The sequence below is a fragment of the Phalacrocorax aristotelis genome, chromosome Z (assembly GCF_949628215.1).
Source record: "Phalacrocorax aristotelis chromosome Z, bGulAri2.1, whole genome shotgun sequence".
Taxonomy (NCBI): domain Eukaryota; kingdom Metazoa; phylum Chordata; class Aves; order Suliformes; family Phalacrocoracidae; genus Phalacrocorax; species Phalacrocorax aristotelis.
The window spans coordinates 73084982-73108566 of record NC_134311.1 but is presented as its reverse complement, the minus strand read 5'-3'; the positions used below and the strand labels follow the sequence as shown (position 1 = coordinate 73108566).

Below are 23585 nucleotides of genomic sequence, written 5' to 3'. Positions count from 1 at the left end.
GACACATACAAAAAAAATTATTGCCTCTCAGCAGTTTTCTTTAAAGACAAAATATAGGGGTATTACCATCATGGGGCCTTGAGGGGAACTTATCAGCAACATAATCTTGATTACTACAACTTTACTCCCTGTGCTGTAACCCTGGGGTATTTTTTGTCCCATGACGGGGCTATAACCTTTATGTTAAACTCCTGACATACACGCAATGAAAGTGACCATACTGCCATCAGTAAAATCTTACTGTTCTCACAATTAAAAATGCATTTAAACAAATATACACGCACCAGTATGTGAACTGAAAAATGTAGATATGAAATTAAAAACTACAATTCCTGAAACTAGAGTAAGGAGGTGCAATGCAAATAGAATTAACAATAAAAGGTGCAGATGGAAGTCCTCTATGAAGTTCTTGTATCTGGATAAATTCCATCCAGTTTTACACTTACACATTTAATGACCTCCTAGGAAGCCATGGAATTAAGACTTCAAGGACACTCTTCATTCCTGTTTGGATGTTTTCTCCAATTCCTCAGCATTAGTTGAAAAATTCTTAGCCCTGGTTAAACATCACTATTGACAGAGGAAACAAAACCAGCACAGTGCTATTACAACAATGAATCGCTATAGAAATTAAAAGCTGAGATTTATTGAATGTCTATAACTCTACAACTAACTCACTTTCATTTTCTAAGCAGTCTCTGAAAGTGAGATATTAATGTAACATCCACTAGAAACTAAGAAGCTTAGCAAGGCTGAAAATCCTTTGATAGTAGTTTGCATTGACTGGCAGTTTAAAATTAAGGATGGTTTTGAACAACCTTACAAGAGACTATGGACAACGAACTGATGGCAAATAGAGAAGATTCACATAGGACACTTAACTGTCCAGCCTCAGCTGCTGTAAAACTTCAGTCCAAGATAACATTCTGCTACTAAAAGTCACAATGCAGACTTGCAACTCATCTGACTACAAAGGCATTGTCAATAAGAACTATGAAACCCCATAACAACAGAAAGGAGGAAAGAAATTGTTTAAGTTTTCATCATGCATGAACAGTGAAAAAGTTCATATAGGCCAGTGTCCAGTATAATAGCCAATGTTAAATTTAGGCTATGTTTAAGTGAAATGTACCTTCCACAGCATAAGGCAAAAATAAAAGCTACCCCAGCCTGAAAAACTTATAACCTAAAAGCCAGTAGCAAAACTAGCCTTTATGGAGGCCAGCAGCTGATAGCATACAGCAGCAAACACACACATGATGACAGTCACTGTGACAAATGTTTGAAGGGGGGCAGTGGAAGAAAAACACAAAACTATATGATTGCTTTCATTAAATCTCTGTTGAAAGTGAGGTATGAAGTGTTTTGCTATCTAAACCATTAAAACTATTTCATGAGTGAAGGCCACTCTAAGGTTAAAAACAGTAAGATAAATTTGCTACTGATTAATAATAAAGCCATTCATTTTATTCTTCAAATCTAAAGTAATTACAAGCCAGAGCATGGCAAATGGATTTAGCAGAAGCCATTACGTCAGAAGAATCCTTTAAAGAAGAACGGTAATTTAAAAGACTAAACTGAATAATGAACTCTCCTGAACAACAATTATTATGAGATTGATTTATTGAAAGTGTATTTAATCATGCAAGAAATGTTTAAACTTTCCAAAATAGTTCAGGAAGACAGAGAAACCAATAGAAGAGTCAGCCCAACGTCCTCATTATAGTTGAGAAGCTGAAGCAGATGGAGAATTCATTTAGTTTGGAAGGCTAAAGTACATCAATTTCTCTGAATCCACATTTCTAGTCAATTTGTTACAGTACCAGCTTCAACAATTAATGATCTCATTTTCCCATTTGTGCCTCCTTTTAAGAGATCTCAGTCTTTGTTTCTGAATAAGCCAAATGTCATAAAGGAAAATTTAACTCAAAAAAACATCATTTTAAAAGCTCACATGCCTAAAGCAAAACATTTCAGCAGCAGCCACAAAAGCAGGGGCCAAATTCAGTCAGGTAAGTAGAGTGGTTAGTTTAAGTGCCTGAAAAAAAGAAAAAAAAGAAATATCTGCCTTTCACCTGAGACACAGCCCTTCTCTGTAGGAGTCAGGCAGGTGAGGAATACCTTTTACCTGACATATTTCAGGTTTTTTTAATTATGGTAACTGATGTTGATATATGAGATTACCACAGCTGAAGCTGCATTTCTAATGACTGGTCTCTCCCATTAAGTTCAGACAGAGGCAGCTCATCATCATATCCAGTTCTGAGATCCACATCAGATAGATCGTATAACTAATATAACGTCCATGCTTAAGATACCATTCATCTCTAGAGCTAGAAGCCAGGTTGTCTGTGAAGCATATACCTACCAGTGGCTATCAACAACCTGGCAGACCAGAACTCCAGCTCTTCAGCCAGTAAGACTGCAGCTCAGAAACATCAAGTCTCTAGTACCAGGAACACATCACCACAATATAAAAATGTCATGGAACAGAGAAGTGAGACTGCTACTAGCCCTCAACACTCAGCTCAGTGAGCCTCCAAAATTCTACGCCAGAGCTGCTAGGTGGAAAAGCATTCTCTTCTTCAGTCAGCCACACATAGAACAGCATAATTCCACACCTTTCAGTAGAAATTACAAAGCAGCTCTGCTTCTCTTATCCACAGATGTACTTCTGTACTGACAGTACCATTTCATAGACATCCTGCACTACTGAGTGTGCAGTTTTAGGGCAAAAAGCCTCTCTAGCTCATACTCTACAGAGGCTGATGCTGACTGTTTAGATTCTGCCTGTTGATTCTGGATAATTTCATAACATGGACAATGTGACTAGCCTGTGCACTACGGCACTAGCTAGGATTAAGCATAGAAAGCTGAGCTTTAGTGAATCTCCAGTCATTGATCCATTTGAACACTCAACATTACAGTGTGTTTCACCTTGTTTTAGTTTAAAACGTCATGAAAAATTCAAAATATCTTTATTTACCCAACAGTCCTTGACTGATTCTTCTACATTTAGGAAGTTCTTAAATACATACATTATTCAGCCAATACTGCTGTTATAGAATAGCATATAAATATTCAGGAACTTTTTAATAAGTTCAGCTTTTATTCAATAGATCATAATGGTTGCTTAGAAACATTTACTAGTAGGAGACCTATAACAACAGTAAGGGAAACACCTTCAGAGAGTGAAGCAGTTGGATAAAATGGAAGAAAGGAGCAAAATACTAATTTTTCATTCTCCTCACATGCCTTCAAACAAGTTATGATGCACAGAAGGATATATAGTATACATTCACATACAAAAAATAGGAAGGGAAAATTTTAAAACTATAAGCTGAGGGAGCCAAACTGAGGAATAAAAGAAAAACGATGATGGTCATTCCAATTCCTCAGTTTGTGTCATGCACTATACTATCAGGAACTGTACTACAGAAACTACAACAGAAGCAATAATCATGCCAAAGTTAAACTCAACAATTGTTATTGAGTTTTAAATAAATAGCCTGACTTTGAAAGGCACTAGACACGAATTTCCTGAAAACAGCAATTTTTTCTCTATTTCGAAATGTTCTTCTTGCCTAAAAAATAATAGAATTTTGCTGGGGCCAACAAGGCAGGAGTCTAACTTTTATATATATACATGGTTAACTATACTGTTAATTTCCATACCCTGTTTCTCTATGACCCCATTGTTGTCATCATGCGTTCAAACTAACTGTCCTTTTGCAAGCGGCAGCCCTGGGAGGTGTACACATGCACACGCACATGTATCTGTTAAGCAGGACATGAGGACCACGCATTCAAAGCACATTTCCAAAGGCTTTCTATGCAAGACCTTTTATTTTGTTTCTTCACCTGTGATGACAACTTGGTGGGTCAGATTTAGAAAGGATTGAAATAGAAGCAGCATCTATATCTCTCCCCATTTTCAGAAGAGAACAAACAAGTAAATTCTGAACTATGCTATCTGCTTTTCTAGCATTTTGTTCTTTGGCATTAAGCAAGTCAGCAACTATTTTTCTTCTGAAAAATAATTATAATTCTATATTAACACCAAAAGCTAAGAAAAGGAGAAAATATGTAAATAGCACTAATTTATGAGTATATGCAAGAGTAATGTAATGAACACTATTGCAAAACTAAAAGCACTTTATTAAAAACTCTAGATAATGCTTATAAGAAGCCCATTATTCTTCCACTAAATTAATCACAGAATCACACAGAATAATATTCTATGTCTCACTAACAATATGAGCAAATGAACTGTCTTAGTTAAATTATTATTCATAAAATCAACTAATTAGGTAGTCCTAAGTTAGAATATTAAGGGCATATGTAAACAGAGTCTGATCATTTAAGACTAGTGTCATGGTTTTAGCTGGGATAGAGTTAATTTTCTTCAGTGCAGCTGGCATAGTGCTGTGCTTTGGACTTAGTATGAAAACAATGTTGATAACCCACAGATGTTTTCATTGTTGCTGGGTAGTACTTCCCATGCACTGCCTGGTGCACAAGAAGCCTGGAGGGGAAGGGGCACAGCTAAGAGCAGATTCAAACTGGCCAAAAGGATATTCCATTTCACATAACATCAAGCCCAGGATGTTAACTGGGAGGGGCTGGCCGGGGGAGGGAGGCAGCAGTCGCGGCTCGGGGATGGGCAGCGTCACTCGGCAGGTGGTGAGAGGTTGTATCGTTCGTGTTTCTGGGTTTTTTTTCCCCTTTTCCATTTATTATAGTATCACTATTGTTATTATCATAATCATTATTATTATAATTATTTTTATTGTAATTATTAAACTGTGCTTATCTCAACCCACAAGTTCTTTTGCTCTTCCGATTCTCTCCCCCATCCCACAGGGGTGGGGGGGAGTGAGCAAGCGGCTGCGTGGTGTTTAGTTGCCGACTGAGGCTGAACCACGACAACTAGCCAAGTAAATCATATGGGATTTGTGGTATGAACTTGGCTGGGTCTTTAAATCAACAGATCATGTTGAGTCAGAAAACAATGCCAACAAAAAGCTTAAGTAATCCTGTTACTTCTATATATAAACCAAAACAGTGGTTTAACAGGGGTCATGACTTTAAATTCACAAAAAGAAAACAGTATGTTTGTAATATACAGAATCTCTTCTTGCCTTTACCTCCCTATTCTTTGTCTCCAAAATTATAATTTCAGTATAACTCTGAAGTCAATAACCATTTTTAAAAAAATGTAAAAGTTTACTCTCCTCCAATTAACAAGGCTTCACAGAAATTTAAGGCTGGTTTTGTTTCTTCATTTATGCAACACCATCAACTTCAGATGAAAAAAATCCTTTATGGTGATACAAGAAAAGCTGAAGACCATAACATAATTTCTTTGAGCTTTGAAATAACAGTAGTATTTGTTTCTTAATAATCTCATTATTATAATTTTTTCCTAAAACATCTATCATGACAGTACTGGGGCATCTTACAAAAGATATTTTCCTGTTTCTTAAATTAAATCCTATTTCGGACCTAAATTAATAATAGGTGCTTGAAAATATGCCAGAAGAAAGGAAAGCCAGAAGCCTTCCTCTTAACAGCTCCTAGCACAAGTGGAAGAAGGGGCAGCGCAAGGAGCCTCAGAGCACAACATGGTGTACACTACTCATCCCTTTTTCTGAAAATGCAAATGAAACAACAAAAATAAGAACATTGAAGCGGCAAGTCAAACACTCCAAAGGCAATGCCAGAATTTAGATTGCCGCTAGAAGCAACATTCAGTCACCCAGTATGTATCCATCACGATCTGGGAATACAGAAACAAAGAGAAGACAAATACTAAGAGTAGATGCTGAGAAACACACAGAAGTAGGTTACACACAGTGAGCCTTCTCACATGAGCTTAGTTCCAAATTCTGTTTCAAAGTTTGAAGGGTGGTAAAATACATCAGACACATCCCTGCTTTCATCAGCTGTCTCACAATCATCTGGCTGATCCTAGGCCGCCTGCCTCCATCCTGGCTCCTCCTTAACCCTGACTGCTTATCCCAAACTTTTTTGAACTTGTCAGTCACAGGCTTTACTTGTTCACAGCAGTCATACCCAGGCCACTCTCCTTTTCCAAGTCTGTCCTTCCACCTGCATTCTAGCTCTCATTTCCCCAGTACAGCCTCCACTTATGTCTTCCACTCTACCTCCTGCTTAATCTTTCCATTCAGAAGATTTATTTTTTCCAGGACTTTCACATCCTCATAGCTATGAAGAGGCTTTCATTGTGGAGGGCATCATAAGGATGGGAGCACCTGTTACTGGATTTTCCAGTTTGGCCCAACTGGGCAGATATTAGTAATAGCAAAAGATGTTATCCCAGCACTCATACCTTACACCACCAAGCATCACATCTCCAAAGAACAGCTGCATTAGAACTGCTTACAAAAAAAAACGCTACAACAGTTTATTATAGACAAAATAAAGGTCTGATCCTCTTTTGGTTTTAGAACTGGTTGAAACCCTTTAGATCAACCTTCTTTTGAAAGAACTCCATTTCAAGCGGGAACACTCAGGAAAACTGAGCCAAAAATACCTACTTCTGAACAAACGATAAGATAATATGACAGGTCTAATAATACTGCTTTAGGGAAAAGGAGTAGACCAGATGACTACTTGAAATCCCTAATTTTCCTTAATTCTGTAGTAAATATTTGGCAACCCTGACAACAGGCTGGCCTATTTATAATTCAGAGTATGCTCATCAGGGTTGTCCTCCATTAAGAGTATACCCTAGAAAGAACTACTCAAACTTCAAAGTTTCAACTGCAATGGAAGGATAGGATTGACGTTTAATTTTGCATGAGATTATAGTTGGTTTTCCCTACCCAGACAGAGCTGCACAATTCCAAAGCAAATGTATGCTTAGGCTGTAGACAGATACTAAGTTTTCAACACTGGTAAGCTACTCAAAGTTTTGCACCTACTGCCCTACCCTCCCAAGCTTTTGTCATGGTTCATCAGCAATGAATTCAAATGGACAGGTCCACATAGGTTCTCAAAAAAAGTCAACCACAACAAAACGAGGAAAATCTGCCTTTAAAGTAGGGATTTCAAGCACACAAAGCATACGCAGCAAGACTGTTAAGAAAAAAAACAAACAACAAAGCACATGTTGCTTTAAAAAACCACACTCCCTGTGCTATTCAAATTAAACCTTTACCAGGCTGAAATTACACTTCACTGGATAGATGCAGTTATACCATAAGCACCAATTTATTATTGAACAGTAATTTTAAATACTAGACTAGATAAAGTCATTTTATAGAGAATAAATTAGCTTTGGGGGAAGAAAGAAGAAAAAGGTAAGTAAAACTGATTTTACCAGACTTGCAGGTTTTTTCTTATGGTATTATATCCCTGATATCTTATGTGCAAGTGAACTCTGTACATTTCAGAAGAACTTGAAGAAATTCAAGTTGCTGTACTTGAAAACAGCCAGAATCTCTCCTCAACTTCAGCAAGACATTTCTACCATTTCTTGTCCCTGCAACAAGTTTAAAATAAAAAATTAACTTATCAGAGGTACGTTGAGGATCTTGAATCATTCATGTATGATGGGCAAGTATTGCAGTAGTTAAAATTATATTGTTTTAAATTATAACCTTGTTTTATATTTCTACATTTTACAGAGTTTTATGAAGTGTAAAATTGCATGCATTAACCTTCTGCCACGTCTACCAGAATTCTGCAAAAGTATTCATGCTTGTGCAAGCTATTTCTAGTAAAGGGGGAAAAAAGACCACAAAAACAAATAAAAAACCCAAAAGACCCACAAAAAAAAAACCACAAGCAATCATGCCTACTTCCCAGGAGCTAAATAAACCTCAAAAGAATTAGTAAAAGCTTTATGTGCATAAATTTAAAAAATATTGATTGGGAACATACATGCCACCCACATTCATGAGCTAGCTGAATACACAAGACATAATATACGGCAAAATACTGACTTCAGAGAAATCAATGTAAAAGAGTTATAGTCACATCTAATGGCTCTTAAATACATCAGATTTGATATTTCCCAGGAACTGTTGCATGCCCAGCTAAGCTTATTGATGTGTATATTCTTCAGTACAAACAGACCAAATTCTTTTTATCTGTGTACGTGCCACTGTGCGACAAGGGATCTTCTGGGTCATCAAGGGCAATCCCCCTCTGACAGAGACAACATACCACTGAATTCCCCTTCATAAGCCAACCAAGCTCCATCATTAAAAAAACTTTAAGCCTTCCAGTGCTAAACTGAAATATGATTGCTCAACATTTCAAGAACCCTCCTCTAACTTCACGTTTAAGTCTGTGGACTGTCTATCTCCATTTATTTCTGTTCCTATGCTGGCCTATAGCTTAAAAAAGTCCCTTTTTGTCTTAGCATTGCCTCTCCCCCTATTCAGCTTACCATCACCTCAACCTATTTCCATATGGCCAGTCACACTATACATAATCATACACACAGACACTTCAGCATCTTCTCAAAAAAGAGCTTCTCCAGGGTCCCCGTCATCTTAAGTAGCCCTTCTCCAAAACTTTTGTCACTAAATTAATTTTTCATTTGAACAAGGGATGACTTAGGACTGAAAACAGTATTGCACACTAGGTTTCATCAATGTTTTTTAAAACTGCATTAGTAGCCTTCCTATTTGAAATACAACTCCTGATGAATCATATACTATTTGCTTTTCCTGTAGTTGCAGCACTGTCTCTTCCATATCCCACTGTCATCCACTATTAGCCTTCTGAGGACTTAAACAAGAAGGCATCAGTATCAAAGATTTGGAAGAGAAACGAACAAGAGAATTTTGTAAAGTTCTACATACCACACAGAAAGGAAATTTTAATTCCTGTAATATTGACTCTGCATGTGATATTCCAGGATTGGGACTAAGCATATACAGCTTAACAAAAATGGAAGCCACAGACTGAAAAGAGAATCAGCTAACTTTATATAAAAACAAGCAAACAAAAGCTACACCAAAAAAAGTTTGAACTGGCTAAACCTCCTAGTACATCTGTACAGTTTAAATGCCTTCAGTGTAAGTTGTCTTTCTCTGGACACGGAGAGCACTGGAATACCATGCAAGTTTTAGACCTCGATTACAACAACCTAACAGGATTAAGAAAAAAAAATCTATAACCATATTTTAATGCATAAATTCCTTATTGTCATTTTTAGTTGACAAATATCTATTTCATAGCAAAACAACATCATAGGAACAGCTGGATGGCAGTTTTAAGCTCAAATGAACGAGCATCACATGCTGACAAGTCATCTCTTTGATTGCTTTTGAATGGCAGCACATGCAGATTTATTCTCTGCCATAAATTAGAACAATTATTTCTCTGTAGTTCACTTTTTATTTCAGACAGTGAGCCCCTGCACATATTTTTAAAGGATATCTTCCCTTTCCTTGATGATAAGTTCATTCTGTTCCTCTAGCTGTCTGATCTTCTTCTCAAATGACTCTTGTTCAGCTTTCAGCCGTTCTTCTGTCACCTCCTTTTCTTCACTTACCCTGAAAAGAATTTGAAAGAAATAAAATACTTGCTCATAGTCATAGTTCCTGAATTCCAACTCCTCTGCTTCCCAGGTAAATGGATATATCACCTTCTCCACCCTTAAACAGGTTAGTTCCTCATGTTTATTTCATTATATTGCAGTGGAAGATGCATATGACTTTATGCAATACATTATTTTTAAAAAGACACTGGTCTCACTAGGGTACATGCACATTAGTGGGCAGCATGGAACAAAAAAGTAGGGACCTGAATCCACAACTAGATTTGTGCAGTCTGATTCCCTGCAGCCACAACAAAGACACACTGGAATCCTTACAAGCCGTGGGCATGTAGACAGACAACTCAAATGGGAGAGCTTAGCTGCTGAGACAGGAAGGAAATTGAAAAAACTTTTCTGTTTCTTAATCTATAAGATAATCCTTCTTTCACATTTACTGGTCAAATATAAGTCCAGGAAAGGAATCATTTTTCTTGTTAGTTTTCTCCAAACAAAACAGTTTGTCCTCTTCTGGGGATTTTAAAATACAAAGCCACAGGAGTAAATTTTCCTTCCTGTCTGGGCCGTGGCACCCCGTATCTCGCTGCTCAGTGTAAATAATTGGATCAAGATTAAAATATGACACCGTAAGAAAGGTTTACAATGATCATTTATTCTGCACCTCCAGAGCAGGCTGTAAAAACAATTATTCTGATATCACGTAGGCAAGAAGACCATTATGCACAGATGATTCTGTAACTCTGCTAAAAACCACGGCTTAGAAATCATGGTTCTGTAGAAGTTCTACAAAAATATTAAGTAATGAGCTTACACTAATAAATATTATTGCTCTGCACTTAGGTAATTTTTGTTGCTGAAGGCTCTTAAAGTTCAGTCTTTTATGATGATGAAACAGCTGCCACAACAGAGGTGACAGGAGACCAAAGCAGTACAACTTTCAGAAAACTTGAATTTTAACTTCCTTTAAGTGGAATAATCTTATAGAAAGAGGAAAGGGGGGGAGAATATTATACATATATATACACACATATATATACACAGGCATTGGACTAAGCCTTCCAGTCATCCCATGACACTCATTCACGTTTTTAACAAATCAATTCAGAGACCAAGCCATCCATTTGATATTATGACGCTTCCCTCAAGAAGGCATGGAGTTGTTTTGATACTCCAGTAGAAAAACCATAAATACCACAATTGGGTGACCCCCCTGGGGTGAACTATAGACAGACAGTATTCCCCAACTCTAAGATCAACCCACAGTTCTTCCCACAACAGCTCAAGCAGACTGCATGAAGTTGGATATAATTAATACAGAAACTCACACCTATTCCCTACAAACCTGGAGGGAGAAAAATTTTGTAAGTTAGAGTGGGTTGAAAGCTTAGAACAAACTATTAATTGCAAAGTTTCTAAATTACACAAAAGGGACATGGATTTAGCATAAGCCCATTCCACTAGTTATATGCCCAAAGTCTAATTTACAATCCTGTCCCCAGCAGTGTTCATCAGCTCATCTCTAGGCCCGTTTCCCTTCGCACAAAGGCTGTCAAAAGGGGGGTGGCACACATCAGAAAATAATCAGAAAATGAGTGAACCAGCTGTATTAACTGTGGATGCCTCCCAACACCTATGTAGTCCTTAGTTAAGCAGGCAACAATCTTTTGAAAACTATCTACTACACATCCTTGCTCCCTGATGCAGTTACAACTACAGTATATATGACACAGGCTGCATGCCCAGGCTTCTGCATCTAACCACAACCAGTTTGTTTTGCTTTAGATTCAGAGAATCAGGGAAGCGACTACAGCATGTATGACCTTCCATCACAAATCCATATATGACCTTCCTTCATGTAAGCAGTGAAAGATGCAAGAATGTTTTCTTAGGGTAAAAAAAAAAAAACAGTAGAGAACAGAATAAAAACCATCAGTTAGAAAAAGACAATGAAGACAGCAAAGACCATGTGAATGAAAGACAAGAAGGAAACAAGAACAGGGCAAAGATCAGAAGGGAAAAAGAAAGGACAAGTATCATCTATGGGGCACTATATAAGGAAGCTTGCTTACTAACTGTAGGAATGATGCTGCATTAGGAAGAGGTTCAGGACAAGCAAACACTGGCCATACTGGCACCTAAGAATATTAAAATGAAACAACAGTATAAGAAAATGAGGTAAGGTGCGAATGACTAGAGCACTAGAGAATTAGACTGAACCTCGCAGGTTTTACCCATCTCTAGATTGTGTGATTTGCTGCTTGTATCTGCCTGCATCACATTCATGTGCGTGTTTGTATTTACCACAGATCACAGCAAGCTGTCATACCCCCAGACACATGAATATATCGTGCCACATATCTTATGCAGTAAATGACTGAGAACAGTAAGGGATCTTAGAAGAAATGTGGCAGCATGTGTTTATGTATCACAAAGCAGGAGACAGCCCATAAAGGGCAGGCAAGTTATAGAAGACAGTTACTCACAGGAGGTGGCAAAAGGAAGTTAGAGAAAAGGAATACAAGAATGTCATCAGATTCTGCTGGGTTTATGTCACATCCTACATATAGCTCAGTGAGATTTTTTTATATACTTATTTCTTTGCCTTCTGGCTGTAAAGAACAGATGATTTTTAGCAGAACTAAGGAGGACTTCACTGATGCCAGAGACATTACAAGGCTCACAATGCTCCTCAAAAGGATTTCTCACCCGCTTTTCATCTGCTCATAGTCAGAAAAGAGCAGTGAAAGAATGAAGGTACTGCACGTACAAAGGGCACAACTGCTCCATTGGGCAACACATTGGTGTCCAGCTCTGTTATCATTGCTTCCAGGAGCAGAGGACTGACAGCTGAGAGCAACGACGATAAATCAGTAGAACTACTCCTGCTGTCCAGTTTCTGCAACATTTTCTTGCATGCTATTTACATTCACGTATCTTGTGTCACAGGACACACACCATCTTTGTTCAAGATTTGTTTTAAATTCAACACTTCAAAGGTTATGTAATCCTAAACGCATCTAGGTAAAGATTTTAATTTCTTTTCACAGGAGCCTCTGTAGGAAAAGGAAATTCACACACATATGATATATTGACAAAAAACCCTCCTAGGATATCCACCTTTGGGTTCAAGTTAATTCCTAATGCATGAATTCCAATTATTATGGTGTCCTCCCAAGTCTACTGCTGATACTACTAGTTCTAACCATCAGATCTGAAGAAGGAATTGATCAAGTTTGCTGATGACACTGACTCATTCCTCTGAGTAAGCAGGATTGATGGTCTCCAGGTGGAATTTTTGAAGCACTGTACAGGTCAACAGCACTTCAAGTTTTATTTGTCTAATGAAAAACTGGCATGTGCAAGAAAGAGTCTCTAGGGACAAAACTCAGAAGAACTCTTCCTGACTGAAGGCACTTACAAGCTTTACAAAAGAAAAAAAAACACACTTATTTGCTTTATCAGCTCTTTTAAAAAAATTTAGAAAATTAAGCTACTACCAAGAGAAATCTGAATGCATTAAGAACTATGGCTAAGCAAGTTAAGACAGAAAACAAAAACAAAAAGCAGAGACACAGACACCGGAAATTTCACTGATCAGTCCTACACTTGTTGGGAGCATTTATCTTCTAGGGGACACTCACCTGGCATTAGTCTGCAAGCTAGCTAGCAAAAATGAAAATACTTTGGTGACCATTCCAAAATTACAGGTTTTAATTCCAAGCAGGGAATGACATCTGGAACAGGCAAGACCACAGGGGAGGAAACATGGAGCAGGGACCAAGATAAGGGCATCACCCAAAGAGCTAAGCCTACACAGGATTCATGGAATGAAATCAAGTATTACAAGTAAAAGAAGTGCTCCAAAGTGATGAAACAAGAAGTTTTCATACCAGAGTTGATCACAACATGCCTCTGGCAGAAAAAAATTACTTTTACTACCAGCACTGCAGGAAAAGAGAGTGGTAGCATTCTTTGTGTAAGGACACTGTTCACAAATCTGATACATTTTACTCAAGCATCACGGGCAGTTTGTATAAATTTAAAAAATAACAAAAACCCCAACGATCCCAAAACATAATTGAAATTGCTGCACAATGGATAAGTTTTATGATATGCAACTTGCAAAATAATACAAAACTAAATCTCACAGCATGAATTTATAGCTGCAAATGACTTTTTAAGCACAAAAGGTAAGTGTGATTGGTGATACAATAATGCTATGCATGCTTTACCTATCAACAAGAAGTAATTTCCAGCAAGCTTAGGGACATCTCATTTGTAGTCTCAGTGCCTGACCAATAAAGAGAACTGCAGCACAATACTGTCTCCTAAAGTAGCACACACACACAAAAAAAAGAAAAGATCTTGACATTGAAGTCAAATCCAGGAACCAATCTGGTTAAATATGAGGTAATGTAACCCAGGAGAGAAGGCAACCCAAAAGGCCAAACACTGCAGATTTGTAATATGGGCTTCCACAGACAAGTTGTCCTTCAAAGATCCTAAGTGCTGGGGGGGGGAAACGATTAAACAGCAGATATACGCTACAATAGTTTTACTGTACTCTGTAATGGTTTCCAGTTCTGTAACCAAATTAACCTTCTGTTTTGATTCCCATCTTTACCTTCTGTGGGAAAAATTTCAATTTTAGTTGGTCAATTTCATCTTCGTATCAGGATAAAAAGTCCACATAAAGCAATGCCAGTATAAGAGTCTTGCATTCCCAGACTGTCAGCACCCTGCAAAGGATTTAGGAATCCAAGGTCTTGGGAAGGAGGAAGCACTTTCTCAATAAGGAAAAGGCTGTTTTATGGCTGTTCTACTAGCTGCTGGGTACAAGTCATTCTGGGCATGCCAGTGGTCTTTGCCAGAAAGACGCTAATCTAATAGCAAAACCCATCTTGTATCTCATTTGAAAAAGTCAATCACTCCCTCCCTTGGGTGGATAAGCGCATTATGATACCTTTCTACCTAAACTGCTTTCAGAAGACTTGTTTGCAAAGGCAAACATGGAAAAAGACCTGGCTCCCTGTTATCTTATCTAAAGAAAGAAAGAATGTAAAGTAGTTAGATGGCAATTCTCACACTAAAAGCAAAAATTAAACTTTCATGAACCATTCTATGTCACTTAGTCAATGCCTCTGTTCATTCAAAAGCAAACAGCATATGTGAGCTCTACGAGCATATGTGAGCTCTACGAGCATATGTGAGCTCTACGAGCATATGTGAGCTCTACGAGCATATGTGAGCTCTACGAGCATATGTGAGCTCTACGAGCATATGTGAGCTCTACGAGCATATGTGAGCTCTACGAGCATATGTGAGCTCTACGAGCATATGTGAGCTCTACGAGCATATGTGAGCTCTACGAGCATATGTGAGCTCTACGAGCATATGTGAGCTCTACGAGCATATGTGAGCTCTACGAGCATATGTGAGCTCTACGAGCATATGTGAGCTCTACGAGCATATGTGAGCTCTACGAGCATATGTGAGCTCTACGAGCATATGTGAGCTCTACGAGCATATGTGAGCTCTACGAGCATATGTGAGCTCTACGAGCATATGTGAGCTCTACGAGCATATGTGAGCTCTACGAGCATATGTGAGCTCTACGAGCATATGTGAGCTCTACGAGCATATGTGAGCTCTACGAGCATATGTGAGCTCTACGAGCATATGTGAGCTCTACGAGCATATGTGAGCTCTACGAGCATATGTGAGCTCTACGAGCATATGTGAGCTCTACGAGCATATGTGAGCTCTACGAGCATATGTGAGCTCTACGAGCATATGTGAGCTCTACGAGCATATGTGAGCTCTACGAGCATATGTGAGCTCTACAAGCATATGTGAGCTCTACAAGCATATGTGAGCTCTACAAGCATATGTGAGCTCTACAAGCATATGTGAGCTCTACAAGCATATGTGAGCTCTACAAGCATATGTGAGCTCTACAAGCATATGTGAGCTCTACAAGCATATGTGAGCTCTACAAGCATATGTGAGCTCTACAAGCATATGTGAGCTCTACAAGCATATGTGAGCTCTACAAGCATATGTGAGCTCTGCAGGCAGGGAAGAAGTATTTATGATGTACATGTTCTAGTAGTAGCCAGAAAGTCACATTACAAGGCTATATATCAGTTAGGAGTGAGGTAAATGCTTGCAAGCACACACTCACTCTCTCTGCAAAGAGAGCTATGACCCTCTCCATTCAGCCATATGCAAAGACAGAGAGGGCTTTCAAAAGCTGCAGATTACTCCAGAATATTTTGTAACCATTCTCAGCATGGCGGCTAGCAAATCCTTAATGTTCAAGAGTCAACTGGCTAGGTCACAGGGGACCTTGTGCTGCTCCCTCTTGGAAGAGGCTAATGTGTCCTGACACTGGCACAGAGTATGAGGGCAGGAATCTTTCAGGACCCTCACCGTGTCACTGCTCATTTCATTACATAAGCTGATGAATGCTTCAGGAGTAGCCTGCAGTAATGAAAGCTCTGAGAGAGTCTTCTTTGCCTCTTAAAAGGACTCCGCTTGTAGGGAGTGCTAAAATTTGCTCTTACTGTGCCTGCCACTTTCAGCAAGGTGCTGCTGGCATGGTGGTGGAAACACCAAGGTACCATACTGGTGGGTTTTTGAAAATAATGGCTGTTCACACTCAATAATTTCCCATTTACTCACAAAACACTTTGGCATTCATAGGCATGACTCAGTCTACTCAGAAATTCACCTACAAAAACAATTTAAAAAGGATCTGCTGACACAATAAAACAAAATTAAAATTTACAACATTTGAGTCTTCTAAACTTTGGATCCGGTTTGCCTCTCTCTTTTCAGCTGAAGAGTGAGATAGACTGGATACGTTCAGAGAAAGGCAAAATAATGGTTAGATTTACAGGTGGCAGCACAGAGCAAAAACTAAGATAATTTAGCCTAGAAAGAAGGATTAGAAAGGATACAGCTGAGTCCTTTCTTTCAACCCTGTCTCAAAATTCAATTTCATAAAGTCCCTAACCACTAACATGAGGTCAGCCACTGGAATCCCCAGCAGCACAGCATTACAGCCCACTAACAGATTTTGTCAAAGGAAAGGAAAATAATATAGCCAGTGTTAGAATTTACACATACCGAGACAAAGTCTTTCCCTGCAGCATATTAGCTAACACATAGGCACACATCTTCCAAATGTCCAAAACTACATTAGGAATGAGAGTTGGAGGAAGAGAATTAAGCAGTGGAAAAAGTCGGGAACAACCAATATCCTGAACTACTCAGGCAAGGCTTGGTTGAAATTCAAGCCCCAGGAGTTAATCATATTTTGCTACTGGTTTCCACAAAGAATTTTACCACTTTAAAGCTGTCTTTACGCAGCGAGTTATTGACCAATCTATTTCTGTCCACCGTCCTGCAATAAACATGCAAGAATGAGTCTCAACCACCATAATTTTCTTTCATAAATAGTAGCAAAATAAAGAACAGTGAAGTATAGCTCTACTCACGTGAGATCTCCATTATTCTAATTATTTCCTGCAGGGCAGTCTTCCTGGAAAACTTCCAGCATTTTGCTGGTTCTTTTTACTTTCTGAAATAGCAAGAATTTTCTACTGCATATAAAAAAAACCCCATCATTGCACAACTAGGGATGAAAATTACAGAGAGTTTTAAAAAGTGACGAGGTGAGGGGAATTAAAGTTCAACTTCCCTATTACTCTGCAAAGGACTTTTAATTACATCCAATAAAAATATGATTTGGTTTAAAAATAAAAGAGAACTAGGTATAAAATAATAGTGTTCCACTAATTTTACTTTTCAAAATTAATGTTGCTGCACCTTCTATTTTTCTTCAAAGAAATGTCAGGCAGAAATATCAAACTGTCCTCAGGGAAAAATCACAGCATCTGAGATTTAAGAAGAATCCCGTGCTCAAATGAGTTAGTGTACTACTATTCACTAGGGAGCAGTGTATTATGAGGAACAATGTAATAAAAGGCTTTTTTAAATATTAGAATATACCTCTATATATCAACAGTGGCAACAGTGTCCGAACAGCTCCAACATCTGACAATTTGTAACCACACTTCCCAGCAATCTACTCTTTATGACAACCTTAACTAGACATTTTCTAACACATGAGGTAAGATAAAATAGAGTTGCAAGCATGAAGAACTTCAGAAATTACTGAAATACTGTATAGCAAGAAATCATATATTGGTACAATTATTAGCAGGCAAAATGGTTCACTGAATGAGGATAATCAGAGAGAATATATTCCTAGCTGCATCAGAGACTTATTGCATGACCTTGAGCAAGTAACTTAATTTCTTTACCCAAATTTTACTATATAAAAAGGACAGTAATGCTTTCCAATTATTGCACAGACACAGAAACTCTATGGCATAAAACATTTCATTGGCACCCAAGAACTTGCATTTTGTTCTAGGAAAACTTTGCATGTATGAATTCTTAGCATGCACACTAACTTTTATCCCAAAGGACCTGAGATCATCTCACAAGACTTTCCCCTCTGATGTTGTGCAAAAGCCTGCCAAAGCCCCATGTGCTCCTCCTCAGTTTTACAGATACTATGCAAGAAGAGGATTTCCAGAGATTCTGAACTGTTAGAGACACAGAGAGGGGGGAAAAAACCCTCCTCACTCAAATCCAACCTATTTTTCACATCATTTAACTTCATGAATGCATCTAGCACTGGAATGCAACTTAGAAAAAACCTTTGCTAAAGCTGAGAAACTTGCACTATTTCTACCTCTCCTTTCAAAGGATAGGAAGAACTTGAAGAAATTAATCAGAGCAAAAGAAAGTTTGGCTAGATACATTAAAATTACACTGAATTTTTTATTGCTCTACATGTGCAAACACCGGCGAATACCGATTAACATGTTTCAGCCACAAGATCACCACAGAATCACAGAACAGTAGGGGCTGGAAGGGACCTCTGGAGATCATCTTGTCCAAGCCCTCTGCTTGAGCAGGTACCCCTAGAGCAGGGGCTTCTTACCAATCCACATTTAACATGGCATTCCATATAAAAGCTTGCCCCTGACGAACAAGCACTACAAAAGTTTCATATCAACAAAGTTTGTGATTGCCAAAAGACAACATGTGTTTATTTAAAGCACACGATACAAGCAGCAAACAAAACCCTAGCCCTGTGACTAGGTTTATACAGATGAACTACTGCAGGTCACAAAACTTTGGCTCTTGTTTTCAATACATTTAGGGAATTTGGGGTCAGAAAGAAATGAAAAAACAATCAGGGTGCTTCATTGTTCATATCTCTTCCAGCAAGAAAAATTACCATATTCAGTTCCATAATCCAGTTCTACATTGCTTATGTTAATTAGAGGAATGACTCTCCTCAAACAGAAAGCATTTTCAGGTGATGCTTATTCTTACCTGGCAAGTTCTTTAATTAAGTTTGCAATGCGCCTCTTGTCCTCAGGACACAAGTCCTTTAAAGAAGCACTCTTCATTCCTCCTTCATTAGTGACCTGAAAATTTAAAGTAACATTTTAGAAAGCACTCTTTAAAGGAGAGCAAATATTTCATAAGATATTAAAAGCATTTCAAGATCTAATAACTACTAATTGAAAGTAGACAAATTCCAACTGGAAATAAAATACATATTTTTTTAAAATGTATGTACAGTTCAGTGAAACAAATTACCAAATTGTGGTGAATTCTTTTAAGAGACCCGTAATTCAAATGCCAGCTGCTAGCTTCAATACTAAACACGTTGGGTAAAGTTTTAAGACATACACTATTCATTGATTCATACTAGATAAAGAGCAGTTGGTTCTCATGACTTGGAAATCTATTGCAGAGATATCCAAATCCAAATTCCAACTTCATTATGTTAAGATCCTAAAATAAAGAGTTAGAAAAACAACATTCCACCTTAGTATTTAAGATCAAAGCATACAAAACAGCACAAGGTATGCAATATATTGTTAGTAGATAGTAAATCCATATTTCAGACGATTTTTAATACACAGAAAAGTACACTCCCTTTCACATGTAACTGATTTGGTTTTAATCACTTATTTGCTTCCTTCATACTTATTACTCCTTCTCTAACCAGACCTTTAACGTATCCAAGTATTTCAGTTCTTCTAACGCATTCATCACACTCAGAACTGCAGTATTTGTTGTCAATGTCCACCAGAGGGCATATTGCTGGTCGCATTTGCAATAGTCCATTGTATTATTGAGATTACCGGCTTTACCTATTCTGGGTGTTTCCAAGCAGGAAACAGTTCTAAATTGTTTGGGTTTTTTAATCAAAAACTTCTGTCATCAGTGACTCAGTTATCCAGTGCTAGCAATAAGCACAAAATAAGAATCCTAAGATGAAAACAGCAATAAGAATTACACTATTCTGTCCAAGATTGACAAGTTTAAATACTCCACTTAATCTGACTTATTTATTTTCAGTTTAGACTTTTCCAAACCTACAAATGTTACAGACCACCCTGAGTACGTACAGTGCTTAACATGAGATACAAGAATGCTACCGAATGCCTTGCAGTTTGGCCAAGTTAACACAATACAGCAGAGAACAACCTCTGAGCACGCAAAGCAATGACCGGTTTCTCTCCTCTCATTAGCAGTAATGGCAGCTGTCCTGCACACATCAGAGAGGAGGTGCCCCCTTCCATTCTTAGCTAATTGCTTCTTGAACAGGGGTTTGAAACAATTAAAGGACTATGTCGCTTTTGAAAGAGGTGATGATTTTATACAGACTCCTCTTATACCCAACATGACCCTTCAGTACACTCTTATTTTAACTTCCATGTATTTTCCTCGGGGGCGGGGGGGGAGCAGGGGACGGGACCACACACAAAACACTGGGGTTTCATAAGGCAAATTAGACTTCAGGCCTTTTCAAGGGGACATGTGATTTCCCAGTTTCCTTCCCAAACATACAGTATTTACAGTCATACAAATGAAGAGAGAATGTCTAACTTAACTGAATTTAACTTCAACTAACCATATGGTTGAAGGACTTCCATTTCCCATGCTGAAAATTATTTTTTTTTAGCAGCTAGATGGTGGAACATCTTTAAGAAAAATAAGATGATACAGGACATTTTTCACTCAAAAAAGAGGCAAAAGCTTGATCAGATTAGTGAAGGAGATTTTAAAAAGATACCTCAAGCTATTACCAAAGTCTACGTACATACCATCAGACAAACATTTGTGTGATGAAGAAGAAAATCTGAAAACTTAGTCTGCGCATTTTTGTATCACCCACAGGTATGGATAGACGGCACACAAAAAGTTTCAAAGGCAGGCTTGTACTATAACACATGTCAAAATGAACCTGTGGAATTATGCACAGCAACAGCTCCACTGTCAAAACAAGATGATAAATGAGATATAGTCCAAGATGATATAGTCTCTTTTCCAGATTTCTGTCCTTTCTACACAACTCAGGGTAGAACACATTTTCCTAACTCAGTATTTTCTGGATGAAATATACTACAAAAATGGAGGATCCTCTCACTTTATCAATCACACCTTGGAAGATGACAATCTGCGTGAAAGAAGCAGGCAAATTCTGTCAAACAAGAAGTAGGAAAATGGGAAATTTTGGTCAAGACCAGGATAGGAAACCACTGGTTTATTAAAAGCACCAGAAGAGCTAGCAAGACCTTTTAGAAGCCCTCTCCAAAACTTTCACTCGACTTTGTGGTACCCAAGTCTATTTGTACGAAGAAAAGGTAAATCAGTTCTGCCGAAATTCATATTAGAGCAAAACTCATTCCATTCTCTTCAAAAGAGGATTCTGGTAAATCATAGTGGTGAACTACCTACCAGTACAACAGTGTACAGTATGTTAAAGTAAAGCGATCTACTGTCCCCAGACAGATACACAACACCTTAAAGAAAATGAGTTTTGTTGGTGATGAAACCTCCTTACAAAAAAACTTTGTGAAACCTGCCTCTTCCATAACAAGTATTTGTTCTGTTTGTTTCAAGCAACTCAGAGTTTATCTTCAAAGTTAGAGCACGAAGTTTCCATGAGGATTTGGCAAGGTAAGAGTAAAACAGAATGTTAAAAAAAGACAGGAAGAGAAAAAGCTTTGAACACATTTTATTGTCAATTTTATAAAAGCACATTTGAGTCTCAAATCAAGATTTGGCATATTAGGCATTGTATAAAAAGAACAAAGCCCATTCTTACGCCAACAGCTCTCACCGGGAAAAAGGAGTAAAATTCTCTAAGCAATGTAAAGTAATACAATACAACAAAATCAATTTTAAAGGGACATATGAAGGCATCTATGAGGCAGCAGGCTTGTAGATACTTATGAAGAGATGCTTCTACATAAAGATTCTGCATAATGGGGGCTATTTATGAAATGTCTCTGCATGCCATTTAACAGCAGCATTTGCAAAGTGGAAGTATATACCAGCCTCTGAAAACCCAGTACTGATAAACAGAGAAGTAGAAAGAAGTCCAGGATGGGCCCTAAAAATGAATACTAGTTATTAGCGTATCGTGCTGAAGGATTTGAAAGGCAATGACACTGTCAAAGCAATGAGAACTGAGGGATCTGTCTTCACATCAGAGTTTTGAACGTGCTTGAAAGACACACGGCATTTACTCAGTACACAGAAGACACAGAGAAGGACATCTTAGCCTAGAGAAGAACACGATTTAACTGCATGACCACAACAGTCATTCAGAAGCAGTTAAAAGTTTGGCATCTTTCCACTTAAAGGCAGGATCTAAAACCCTAGTGACTTCCAGACTTGCCCAAGATGACTACAGGACAGGAGACTTAACAGTACTCAAATGACTTACATAGCCACTGTACTACACAAATCATGTTAGAAAAATGGTATCTCTCAACAGATTTCTGAATATCGCAAGACCTATCAGAATACAGAATAACTTTCCACAGGAAATCACACTGCTTTGAAATTTGTAATGCAATAAACTGTAGGAAAAATGTCACTTATTGTCACAAGAGTAGACCAGGCAATTCGAAGCAGAGCCAAAGATAACGTCAACTGACAACACTACTCCTACTGCTTGGATGCACTTTTACTATCAAAAACAGAAAGTGATTTTACCCTACTAACATGAGCAGCCGCAGCAAAAAGGTCTCTGAAAAGAATTTTTCAAGTCTTGTTTATAAGCGATACAACTAGAGCAATGAAACCGAGTAGACTGAAACACAACTTCTTGCATGTTTGGTTAGTAACGTACAGATTAGGCGCTCCTCAAAGCTACACTCACTTTCTCTCTGTACACACACAAAAATATATATAATCTGTTTTACATAGCCCTACTTACATACCACTTTCATAAATTAGCACACTCAGCCTTTGCTCTCTTTACGTGGGCAAGCGATCTCAGTGGAAAATTACTTTTTGCCAGCAAGCCACCATGGGCAAGAAGTGTAAGAGATTGCAAAAACAACAGTACTCTAAAACTGTTTAAAAGTTTTCAATCCAAAGATTTTTCTGCCACTTTTCTGCTATGTGCACTCTTAAGAGCAAGAAAAATTTGCCTTTACTTACCTGCTGCCCTGTCAGATCTCCTGTCCTTCTAACAGAATCCCTGGAAACAGAAGCAACAGCTACAGGCACCTTTAGCTCAGTTTCACTTTTTTGATATTTTGGCAAATCCCTTGTTCTTAAATTTCCTTTTGTAGATGCTCCTGTAGATGAAAGACAAGCAGAACACAAGGATTATAAAGTCAAAAGGGACCCTTCTCTTGCCCCAACAGGGTCAAGTACAAGGGGACTTCCACAAAGGCAGCCTTCCTTAGCAGGTCTTTTTGAAAAAAACCAAGCAATTCAGGTATGTTTGCAGTTCTCCCCCAACCTCTCCATACAAAATTTTATTAAGATGATCATATCAGCAGAAAAAGAGGTGCACAGCACTGAAATGCACCCTGCAACATGAACATCAAAGTAAATCCTGAAATGTACGTGCTGTCTTCTGGCTGAGGTTCAATGCAATAACTTGCATTTAAGATACAAAAGCATAAAACTGAGCTTCTGCTTTGACACT

At 38.1% G+C, this 23585-nt stretch overlaps 1 protein-coding gene across 3 annotated transcripts in view; it reads right to left on the bottom strand.

Annotated features, from left to right (window-relative positions):
* The window catches only part of KIAA1328 (KIAA1328 ortholog), a 178251-nt gene that overhangs the window by 149014 nt on the left and 5652 nt on the right, over positions 1 to 23585 (bottom strand). For all 3 annotated transcript variants that reach the window (XM_075078654.1, XM_075078655.1, XM_075078657.1), the window contains exons 2-4: positions 23090 to 23229; positions 18953 to 19047; positions 9418 to 9533 (exon numbers count right to left, since the gene is read on the bottom strand). In XM_075078654.1, the coding sequence (XP_074934755.1) occupies positions 9418 to 9533; positions 18953 to 19047; positions 23090 to 23229 (351 nt within the window). The remainder of the gene's footprint in view (positions 1 to 9417; positions 9534 to 18952; positions 19048 to 23089; positions 23230 to 23585) is intronic.